General features: G+C 41.9%; 1 protein-coding gene across 1 annotated transcript; it reads right to left on the bottom strand.

Moving 5' to 3' along the window:
- Positions 1-519: 519 nt before the first annotated feature.
- Positions 520-11,170, bottom strand: LOC6614160 (homeotic protein deformed). The gene is made up of 5 exons (XM_002038577.2): positions 9,932-11,170; positions 9,334-9,434; positions 9,091-9,268; positions 1,605-1,984; positions 520-1,319 (listed from the first exon to the last, which is right to left on the bottom strand). Exons 1-5 carry the CDS (start codon positions 10,716-10,718, stop codon positions 1,017-1,019), a joined length of 1,749 nt encoding a protein of 582 aa, XP_002038613.1. The 5' UTR covers positions 10,719-11,170; the 3' UTR covers positions 520-1,016.
- Positions 11,171-12,611: the final 1,441 nt, after the last annotated feature.

The raw sequence follows: 12,611 nt of genomic DNA, 5'->3' as shown, positions 1-12,611 counted from the left end.
GAAGTGAGCTAAGACCAGTTTATCGCACACACTCCCCCGGCAGAGGATCTTCAGTCTCGGAGACGATTTCTTGTTGAACATATTTCCAGAAGCCAACAGGTGCCAATGGGCTGTGATCAATCATTGGCGAATCGATTTTTAATTAAGAACTCTTGTTAGCATTTGGAGAGCCAGCTCCTCTTGGCCTCCTTGGCCACGTTGATTGCCAACAAAGGCCTGTTGAATTCTTTAGCGCGAAATTCCCCCAACAAAGGAGCTCATCTCAAATCGACTCTGAATTTGGCTACCCAGCAGCGTTTGGGCCATGATGTTTAAATTTGTCCTAATTAGTTGACAATGAGCGATGATGAATCAGCGGATTATAGTCGAGCGCACAAGAGTGCACATCTTCTACTGGGATTCGTGTAGGTGGGTTAAGAATCTTATATTTGGGGTTTGTTTAACTCATTCAGAAACAATAATTTTCGAGTTATTGGTTTATAAATTAGTTAAAATGCACATAAAAAAGAATGGTTTTCATTTTGTTTCCATATACAATATATTCTCTTTATTTTGATATACTTCTCGTTAGCGGTTTTATTTGTATCAATAAAATATAAGTACGAACTTACATACATCTAGAGACGCACAACAAATGCCAACTACATTCTTTAATAATAATTATAGTTATCGTAGTTATACAAATAATCAATTCTAATGCTAAGTTTATGCCACTTATCTGCTATGACGAATCGTTCTAGGCTTTATACAAACTCTTAAACCTGAATCCTAGGGTGCTTAAGTAAAACTCATATACAACACTTGTGGGGAATTGGGACTACAACATTATAAAATGGGAGTCGTCTACCTAATGGTTGGTCCTTAACTAACTACGTTCACTGTATACTCCGATTTGTCTTTAACCTTGCCTGAAGTTCAAGGTTATTGATTCGAAATGAAAAACAAAAATCTACAAAGAATGATAGGGGTATTTAATTTACAATGCTGAAGTCATCTTGAAGATATTCCTGCTGATTCTACAGGGCCGTCAGATCGTAGTCCTGCTTGATGTGTAGCTGAAGATTGGTCATGAGATCGGATTGTTGGTGCTGTTGATGGTGTCCATGCAGATTCGTGTGACCCATTTGATTGTTATTGTTATTGAGGTTGCTGTTGTTGTTATTATTGTTATTGCCGCTGCCATTGTTGTTGTTATTGTTGAGGTGCTGCTGAGATCCCGGATAAGAGCTGGTCGTCTCAGGTGCCGCCGGTATATAGGGCGGATTGCCCAGGGACGAGCTGACGTCACCGATACTCTCCAAACTGTCAGAACGAATGCACTGAAACGTGGGATGTAGAGGAAATCGATTAAAATGGCGATCATTTGGACCATTATCTATATTTCCCAATAGCAAAGGCATTCATTTTTTAAATTGATTCTCGTATTCATATTTTAATTGATAATATTTAAATGTTAACTTGTTTTAGCACCGCGTTCTAGGCTAAATACAGACTTTTCATTCCACTGTTCATTATCAATAAATGCACTCGCAAGAGTGCCGATTCTGGGCAGTAGACGGCCCTTAAGTGCCTGTTCCTGTTGACTTTCAGCACGCTCCACTCACCTCATTCATAACCGGAGTCTGCTGCGCCTGCTGCTGCTGCGACTGCTGCTGCTGCTGCGCGTGCTGCTGCTTTTTGGAGGCGGCCCGCTTGGTGGGTTTCTTGACTACCGGTGTTGGGTTGCCGTTGGCGTCCACCGTCTTCTTGCGCACGTTCTTGGTGTTGGGCAGCTTGTTGTCCTTCTTCCACTTCATGCGCCTGTTCTGGAACCAGATCTTGATCTGCCGCTCCGACAGAACTAGCGTATGGGCGATCTCGATGCGCCGACGACGCGTCAGGTACCGGTTGTAGTGGAACTCCTTTTCCAGCTCCAGGATCTGATGGCGTGTGTAGGCAGTGCGCTGGCGTTTTGGCTCCATTCCCGGCTGATAAGACCCGTTCGCTGCACAGGAAAAGACGCAAGTGAATTTTGGTCAGTAAAAACTAAACTTTTTTAAATCAATATCAATGCATTATATTCAATAGGTCTTAATGGATACTTAAAAAAAATAAGAACAAGACTACCACAACGTTACAAGTTATTTTCATTTTCCATAAAACCTCCAAAAGTTAAATATTTCCGCCGTGTATATCTCGCGGAGGATGCTGGATTTTCATAATTAATGATCGGATGATATTAACAATATTGGGGGTGGGTATGGGGCACCACAATTAATACACTTCAAATTGCGTTCCATAACAGGCCAAGTTTTCAATAAATCTCCCAGATAAGTTGACAACCCTTAAAAGGCCCCCGCCGAAGTTTTCTCGCTTTCACCTTGGAACTGGACAAGTCAATGGAATGGTGGAGCGGTTACGGGTCACAGGACTAGCCCGCGGGCACAGGAAAGAGCCGTGTCAGTTGGGACTAGGATAATTAATCAAAATCAAATGGCGCGCAACTGTTGGGATGTCAGGGCTTGTCCTTGGGCCTCCCGAAAAATTACGCGGCCACAGTTAGTTTTTCCGGCTGGAAAATTAAACACATCTGAGGGTTGCATCCTTCCGCTTCCCCCTTCACTTTCTTACTCCGTTTTCTTTCATTTTTATCGCCGCCAGATAAATGCCTCGCACCTGCCACCCGTCCGAGATGGACATCCAAAATTATACGCGCTCCATCAATTTCAATTTGCTGCCATCTCCGCTGATGTTTCTATCAGAGTTACAGCCCTTCGCACTTCCCGTTCGGAGTTGTGCATTTATAAAAATTTCATTGCTCTGTGACAGACAGCTTTCGATTTGATAGAAATATTTCAATCCCAGCTCGGCCGCCCGAAACTTAGATTAATGATATGTGTCCAGCCAACCGTTGACAGGCCCCCAAAACAGGGGAATGGGGCGTCCGTTGGTCTGGGTGGTCCATCAGAGAAAAGTGAACTAACATGGGTCAGGTCACTGCAGATGTACTGAAGTATAGAGGGAACTGGACAAATGCTTTGGAGAACTGCTGACAAGTTTTTATTTTGTTTTCTTGTGCCGGAGTAGCATGTCTAAAGTTTGAGTTGGGAGGTGAAAATACAGCATGAAATTTTAAAAAACCTCACAGACGACATCTACGTTTTTCTGTATGAATAAAAGTTTTGACCGCAAGGTGTATCAAAACAAGAAGTTTTTTAAGAACATCGCAGAAGCCCAAGTCCTAACTTGGACAAAATGTCTAAGATGATGACAAGCTTAAAATGTTTTGTGTATAAATATAAATAAGACTAACATGTAACACTAATCCATCAATTATTGATTTGGGTGTCTAGTGAAAACCCAAAATAACACGAATATAAAATCAAAAGAAACCCTAGAAGGAGAGCAATAAAAACGAAACAAGCCAACTGCAATATCAATTACAAAAACCCCAAAGGAGCAGGGAAGTTAAACAGATAACGAAACAACACCGATCCCAATGTCAGCTGCTCGAAAATGTAGGCGCTGTCGGCGGCGGCATGCTGCGTTAATTCGTTTTTAATAAGTGCGTATCATTTCATTTCAACATTTCAACGAAACTGCCAGGCCGCGCGAAGCGGAAGAACTTCGGTACAGGCCAAAGGAAATCGCAGTGTCATGGCTTAAGACGAAAAACGAAAACCAGAAAGAGTGCCAATTGCATTTAAAACCGGCAAGAATGGCAGCCAATTTAACGAAAATGCCACATCATACAAGGCCAAGGAAATCAAGATTGCACAAGCCCCAGGGGAGACGTTCCTCAAAAGGGGATGTTAGGTGGAAAAGTGCTAAAGAGCTGCGAAAAAGAATTGGCGCCCGCGGGTGGATTCGCTGCGTAGGCAGCAGCTGCTGTCCCTTTCGATCCCACACTTTCGTTCGGCGGTCTGAGTCAGGCTGTCGGCATGTTTGTCCCATCCAAAATTTCATATGATTTATCATGCGTTTGTGACTCTACATTTTCATTCAGCCAGAGCGAGGGAGAGCGTATAAAAACTATGTCAGGCATTATTTCATAATCTGCTGTTGTCTGGCGGCCTCATTTGTGGGCTTAAACCAACCCGATTTTGAGGTGCGGTGGCCACCAGACAACTTCCGGGCTTCGGTTCTTTACTTCATTCATTTTGCATTCGAATCGAGAAGATGCCTGCATATAAATGATTAATTGCCAAGCCGATAAGCAGAGAGTGCGTAAATATCTTTGGTTAATCCGAAAAAGAAATTTGACTCGTGCCAACCCGAAACGAACAACAAAAATTGTAATGAAAAATAGAAAGAAATCAACAAAAATATTTAACGGCTGTCATAATTCATTTATATAAACATTCATCAAAAACATTTATAGCCAGCGTGGAAAAAACGACGAAAACCTGTTCACCTATTAGAGGAAATCGCATTTCGAATGCAGCTAACAAATGCCAAGAAATTAATTTTCGGTCTTCACTAATGAATGCCCAAACGGAGATTGCGCATACGCCGTGTTATCCAGCTGGGTTCTAAGTTTAAAACTTTACTTCGAGCTCGGGGATTTGGTTTTTATTTCTGATATTAAAGTGTGTGAGCTCATGGCAACAACAACAACGAGCTGGGGAAAAAGGCAAGTCAACATTTCAACAACAGCGGGAGCTGCATCAGCAGCTTGTCAAGTGACTTGCAATTTGTGGCAGGCAAATAATAAAAATAAACATGAGCTCATGCTACTTACACATGTACGGGCAGAACACCCAAACCCTCGTGTACATATCACATAAATATATATATACGTTTACATATGTGTAGAATCGTGTTCCAAAGTAAAGTACCCGCAGCACTTGAACTGGTTGCCGAGCTGTGGGAGAATCGTTCTCCAACTCGAATTTTGTTAATTTAAAGGCAAATACTTTGGGCGCTTTTCAACTGCTTAGGCCAAGTGAACAACTAAATGGTAAAATATGTTAATTTAAGTAGAGTCGAACGAGCAAATGTAAAAATATTCTGCGCTGTACTGACCGAAACTAATTGCACAGGAGGAGCTGAAGATTTCTCCGGTTCATGCTTAAAATTAGTGCGTTAAAAATTTATTCGAATTTAGCACATGGGTTTTGTAATCCACTGAATATACTTTTGTAATCCAAAAATGACTTAAGGTAGTTAACTTTAATGTAAAAAGTTGTATTTATATATTGACAAAAGCCCTTAAAGCAAAGATTTTTTACTTATTAATTAATTCAAGTAACTGTTTAAAAATCGTTATATTTTTGTAGGACATCTTGTGAACTTTTATTTGGACTTTCATTTAAATATAGAAATATTGTTTTTATTACTTTTATAAGATCTACCTTACTTGAGCACAACATTCTTTAAAAAAGAAAGTAAAATCCATTCTATTTGAAACGTTTTCTAAGCTTGCTATCGATTTCCCATTTGTTAAATGTATTCGTTTCACTTTCGATTCTGGCACTGAACAATGAAAGAAGCCACTCGAATGACCATCAACAATGTTATTCAACTAAGTCGAAAATTCAGCACTTGTCCCAAGATGAATTTGCTTTGTTGTGCTAACGAAATGGAAATAGAATGGATCCGTAAGATCGAGCGAAACCGAAACCGAAAAGACGCCAAAGTGCAGAGTACCAGAAGAAAGACGAGACAAGCTAAGAAGCTCACGACTCAAACTCGAAGACCGGCGAACAATGGAGAACGCGTAAGACGACCTTGGAGATTCGTTGCTTTCGAGACAAGAACCCACGAAAACCCCACCGGGTTCGTTTATATTTTTCGTATATATGTACATAGCCCGGTGGACAATGGGCAGAGTGCGGCAGCGGCAATAAAAGCTCCGCTAATTAAAGCCAATTTCAATAATTTGCACAGCTCCAGAGAACTTTATTGGCGTAAATTGCCGAACCAAAACAGAGACGGCAATAAGGGGAGTCAAACATAAATAGAAAAAGAGAGAGAGAGAGAGTGAGCTAGAGAGCAGGGATCGCTAATTATGCTTTGTGAAGAATCCAGCTGAGTCTCAGCTGTTCGTGCCCCATCTGTCATAAAGGCGAACTTCTTAATTTTTACTGCGTCATTTTCATCATTGTCGTGCCCTGGGCCGCCGGTGATTACTCCCCTGATTCCTCGCCCTATGCCACCCCCTTTCCCTTCGATTCGCACTCTTGCGAAGGCGCAATTCCAGATGAGTTTTTACAGCATCTGCGGCTGAGACTCATGTATCTGAATCCGAATCTGTATCTGTATCTGCGGCTTGCACTTTTTTGCCCGTCTCGGAGGCTTTTCCGCAAGTCATCGGGTAACTGTGACTCTCAGGCCAACTCTGCCTCATGGTGGAAACTTAATCGTGGACTTGCCATTGAAATTCAGGTACAAGGCTGTTCACGTTCCACTGTTCATTGAAAGCGACTATACCGTGTCTATAGCTCAGTGTCTCCCCCTCTATAAACACGAAACTTGTACGAGTTTTTAGCCGCCTCATCTTGAGCCGCCTTCGTGCATGAAATCAATATTATTCAGTCAAGACATCCCACAGAATTTATTCCGTTCAGTTTTGGCATTAGCATGTGGTCAACAAAATGACTTTATGGTATAATTTCATTAAAGTATTGCGTAACTATATATTTAAATATAATTTTACCGATCTAGGGAACCATAATACACTTCGTCGACTTTACCAATATATGTTTACTTTCCCAATGTTGCATAAATTTGTAATTGTAATTAGATTTGTCCAATGGAATAGACTTACTGAAGTCTGTAAATTATCTAATCAAATAGACTCGAATATTAATATAAGCGCTCTGTTTATTTTGGTCCATCACATCAAATTTAATAGTTTCAACTGCAACCTGATGCAGACCGATTCCATTAACTTTTCACAACCTTTCAACACTTTTAATGGCACCTATTAAATAATCCACAAATTGCTCTCCAAATGCGATTCTCACCTAGCTCTGCTTCTCTCATTCGACGGAGGCACAAGTTTGAAACAAGTTTTAGGCCGCCGCAGGGCCAAAGCAAATTAAATTGGGCAAGAGACCACACGCCACATCAGCGGCATTCATAGTTTGGGCCTTAGTTTCGGTCAAGTGCTAAGCGAGTGTAAGTCATTTGTAAAGGGAACAACATGACACCGACGGGGACCCGGGGTCACGGGTCTGAGTTTTGGGGCACAACGAGACGGAGAAGGAGACGATGCCAAGACGCTGGATAAGATGATGCACTGGCGATAATCAAGCCCCGTCTTGTTCTCGTGGTCGTGCGCTCATGATAAATGTCACAACATTAACATCAAATGACACGGACCATCCGTCACTCAGTCGGAGTTATACCCTACCGATGGAGGGGCGGGGGCTTGGAATCGAAATCCGAGCATGAGCCCGAAGATAAGTTGGTATGGTGTACCTTGCGAGTGTGTCAAATATGCCCCCGAGCGATCGTTTGCTTGCCTGTCTCACTGCGCGCCGCACTAATTCGATATTTTGTTTTTGTTTTTGATTTTTGATGCTGACACTTAGAAAAACTTTCCACAACAAAGAAAAAAAAAATACGGACTTTGTTGTTTTAATTTAAATATTCCTTATTCGAAATAGCATCTTAGAAACTGGCACTAACACAATGAATGTGTAATGGTATGTTAAAATATAGTTATACCATTGCTTTTATATTTCAGACACTCGATTCCTGCTGTTAAGCTAAATGTCATCCTGAAAAAACATAATTTAAACTCCTTTAGTTAGTATTATGTATATTTAGTATATTTACTATTATGTACTATATATTTTTTTCAGTGAAACAACAAATTTCCAGAGTGAAGTAAATTGGGAGTGGGTAGTGGGAACCCGATGAACCGATGAGGCATTTGACAATGAGCGAGTCGGAGTGGCGTTAAGCGAAACGTTATAATTACCCATTTGGGTCAAGGTTATGGTCGAACTGGAGTATCCCTGTGTGCTGTGCTGTGCTAATTAAAAAGCAATCTATCAGAAGTTTCAGACCTCCATCCGATCCTCTGGGAAACGTATTTGTCACCTACTTGCCGCCACGAGGCATCCCCATATTGGTTATATTAAAACAATAAGCGACGACAATCTACAGTTGGCCGTCAGATATTGTTGGTAACACACTCGACACATGGCTGAATGAATTCCCCGTTTGGGGTGTGACAATTAATTAGTAATTATTTCTGCCAGGTCAACACTGTCCACTCAACTCGACTGAGCCCATTCAGTCGGTCTCTGGATCTGGTGAATGAAACCAAGCCAGAAACCTGTTCTCCATGTCGAAGTTGCATTCAGTTTTTGTGCCAAGAATGAGTCGAAAAAGCTTTCATTGTAGGCCTTAGAAAATTACTGTGTATAATTCAGAGAGCCTGGAAATTATTTTCTGTGGGCTAAGCATATGAATGGATATTGTCGTATAGCTTATATGTATACATACATATTTTTCAGAAGAGTATTGAAAAGAGAAGCAGTGTTCATTATAATATCTTCGAGGTTTAGTTTAACGATTGTTTCTTCATAGACAAAAATGTTTCAATTCCGTAACATAAAACTAAATAAAACATAAAACTACATATATGCAGCTCTATACTACATTCCCAGGATGAATCTTTACGATGTATCAATTGGCACCGTACCATTCAGCAGTCCAAGTTGATTTTATGTCACTTCAAGTGCTGAAAGAACCTCTGAAGAGGCCTAATAACCAGGAGCCGCTTGAAGTGCTGATTGCAGCGAGTGGAACTCACTCAACGTTATGTGCATTATATTATATAGGAGTAGTATGTACAGGAACTTGTCGTTTGGTGAACACGGTTCGCCCCCCGCCACAAGGCGTGGCACTCTTGATTTTGATTAATGAGCTTGGAGTCGCAGTTTTCTTTTTTAAGTTACTCGGTTGGCTGGTGTCTTTGGCTTTTATTTTGTTTATTTTCATTTTGGATTTCGCCCAGGAACGAAAATTACAGGGGCCTGTCAGTGAATCAAGTGGGTGTTGGCAGCTAAGTAATTTAATTAGCATACCCCGAAAAATGGGACACGACATGGGCGCGAAGGGAGAGCAGGAGACGAAGAGAAGCTTTCAACTTACCCACTCCCGCCACATGGATCTTCTTCATCCAGGGGTAGATGATCCGTTCGCCATCGGTCGTCTCCGCCATCAGATCCTCATCGCTGTCTGAGTCCCCGAGGTCGTCGTCGTTGTCGTTGGAGCCCAGCTCGTCTGGAGACCGATCCAGCATGAGCCGATCCTCCTCTGACATATCGTCCTAAACAAGTCAATCAAGGCCTCGATTAAACATTCTCTCTTGGCAAATCTGCTACAAGTACTTACGTTTTCGGATCCCATATCATCACACCGCAATCGCATCCCCAGCTCTTGCAGTTGTTGTCCGGCAGGTACAGCTTCTTCTATGCGTTTTTCTAGTTTTAGGCCTGCATGGAATGGAAGTCACTTTAGTTTGGTACAGTGTAATAAGAGTATCGAATTGAAGGGCTTATATATGTACAAAATATAAGAAAATAATATAACATAAGATCTTTTTTAATATTACTATTTGGCACAACAATCTTGCGGGCTTGTTTTAAAAGGTTTTTCTTCATTTGCTCCCTAGGCATATGCCTTAACCCTTGCTTAAGTCATTTTAAAAGCATACAAATGTAACATGACTTTACTGTGGCACTGATATATAATAAAATAATAATACTATTATAACTTTTAACGGGGCACTTTTACGTAAAATTGGCTGGAATTTTTTAATTGAATATAATGTTGCCAGTTTTAAACATATTAAGGCAATGGCGTTGTTATTTCGATACTAACAAGGATCAATTTATAATCTTCAGATTATTGAAATGGTGCTAAGTATATCCTCCTAACAAATCTCAACTGATTCGAAGTGGCAACAGCAATTCTATAAGTATGGTCTCACCTAATTCCTGCAGTCCCAGCGCCGTGTTCGTCGGTGGTTCCGTGGAGGTGCACTGAAGGGGCAAATCCATCATCTGGGAGTGCGGCGAGTGTCCTTGCGAGTGGGTGCTGCCCACACTTCCGTTCGCCGTCCCATAGCCCCCACCATACCCGCCGTAGTATCCATTTGCCGATCCACCCACTGCGCCACCTCCGAGCACTGCCCCACTTCCTCCGCCACCACCTCCATTGCTCGAATTTGGAACGTTTGCCGCCGGGCCGTATCCGTTCGTGGGATCGGAGTGCACCGCTCCTGCGGATATGAATTCGGGGGCGTGGTGCACGTAATAGCCGAGGCTCTGGTGCGGATGGGAGTGTGGATGCGAGTGCGGATGTGAGGGCGGAGTGGCATTGGCATAATTGGAACTGTAACCGCCGGCGGATGCCTGGTGGTGTCCAGATATTGCACTGTTGCTATGGTGGTGCGGTAGTGAGTGGGTGTGCGAATGGGAGTGGCTGTGCGGATTGTGGTGATGCGCCATATAGTCGCTGACCATGTCCGCGGGGTGCATGGAATGCGGATGACCCGTCATCCCACCTGCTCCACCACCTCCGACAGACCCAACACCTGCACCACCACCGACGGCACCACTCATATGGCCCGTAGAAGCGGTCATCGAATAGTGTCCATTGTAGTGATGATAATCATCGGCCACCGGCGGAAACTTTGGGTCCAAGCCATTGCCCATGGACATGGGACTCTGGACATGATGTGGTGCATGCGGATAACCCATGAGAAAAGAGCTCATGACGGAAGATCTGATACCGTATGCGATTTCCTGGCTATTTCTGTGTTGTTAAATTTTTTCTTGGGCACTATCACTTGGTTTGCACATACTCCGAACCTTTTGCTTTTAGTACATTAACTATTGATTAAAGGCGCTGCTTTTATAAGTAGTAATTACTTTTAAGATTGTATTGGTTAAAATAAATCTCGGATTTTTTTATTTTTATAACCAAACATAGGGGTTAGAAGGCTCCCGTTGTCTTCATATTTTCACTTTTATTGTTTTGATTAAACTTTGGTTGCACTTTTTTGTCACTTCTAAAAGCCGTGGGACCTTGCAATTCTAAGAAACTTGATTATGGTGCTTTTTTCCGGTTATAAAAAACGTTTTCACTATGAATTTCAATCCCACACAGGGAGAAAAGTCGGACGTTTCGGTCTTACGAGTGCGCTGCGAATACGAACCGTTCCATTCGAGCCGATTTTTTGTTATGCTCGCTGGCGATAACGCTCCGTGCGAGCGAACCTGTTTCGCCACTCTTCGCTCTTGTTTGTTCGCGCTCTCGCTCGCTCTCTCTCACCGCCATTGCCATCAAAACGGGTTTTCACTGCCGAAGCAATCGAAGGACGGCCCACACACACACACAAACAAAGCCATTCATATGTAGCAGCCATGCCGGTTCGCTTTTTCTCACCCTTCGCCTCGTACGCCATTTTCCACCACTGACCACAGTTCTCTCGCAAGCGCGACTGAGAGGGAGCATTAAGGTTAAAGCGGGACGGCCAGATTTTTGGTCACACCCATTTTGAGTTGCGAGAACAGTCAAGGCATAGAATATTGAACTAGTTCAAAGAAGTATTCTTTAGAAAAATAAAAAGCCATTGATTAAAACTTTAACATTTTATTTCAGAGAATGTCACCCTTACTTTAACGTGTTTATTTTATGTTTATATTTTAATAATGTTTTATTTATTTATTTTACAAAATAAGCTTTTGCTACTATCCACGGATTAGAAAATTAAAATGACAGTACGTCGAAGAGAAAATTAAAAAAGGTTTGGATATTGCCTACATAGAAAGATAGGATTTATGAATTTATTCAATGTTATCTTATTCAATGTTTATATCTTGAACAGCACTGTTTAACTATTTACCTACCCTCGACTGTCCGGCCCTCAGACTTACTATTTTGGTTGTATTTTTGCTGTCAGTGTGTGTGCTGGCACCTTCAAAGTCATGGCGCACGCTCGAAAATTGAACTCGACGAAAAAGTTGTCTGGACCCAAGAAACTCCGCCCATTTTCAGAAGGCTTTCATCGATCCCGGACAAGACGCAAGTGTGGATATGGAGCACACCATTTATTTTCCACTTTCAGAAATGGATTCTGTGCGAACGATGCAGAGAAGAGCGTGGGTAATAACAGTATTGATCGTAACAAGGGGACGGAACTATTGGATGCCGATTTCTCCGTCTGAATTCAGCTACCGAGTTGGAGAGTCCGAGCTGACTTGCAACAATTTCAATTGAACAACCAACGAATATCACTTTGGCATAATGTTCTCCTCTGTGATTATTGTTGTGGTCTGGCTGGGGTTAAGGCTGCTATTATTGTTGTCATTATTACCGTGATTTTTCCTCCGATTTTGTTGTTATGGCGATGACGAGCACATATTCAAATAAAGCAAGCAAAACGTGGAAAATCAATAGAATGATTGTTGTATAATGCACGTCGAGAAGGTCGGATATTTAACGCTTTAATATTGTTTTTAGTAAATATTTAGACTGATTCATAACAATTCATAATGCGGGTAAATGAAAATATTGTTTGTACTTTTAATTTCGTACTTGCTGCCATGTGAAAGATTAATAATTTATTTATTGGTTATATCCTACAACCTGCAAGTAAGTTTTGA

Source organism: Drosophila sechellia, chromosome 3R, assembly GCF_004382195.2.
Source record: "Drosophila sechellia strain sech25 chromosome 3R, ASM438219v1, whole genome shotgun sequence".
Classification (NCBI taxonomy): domain Eukaryota; kingdom Metazoa; phylum Arthropoda; class Insecta; order Diptera; family Drosophilidae; genus Drosophila; species Drosophila sechellia.
The sequence above is the reverse complement of the archived record's forward strand: the minus strand, read 5'-3'. Positions and strand labels throughout refer to the sequence as shown.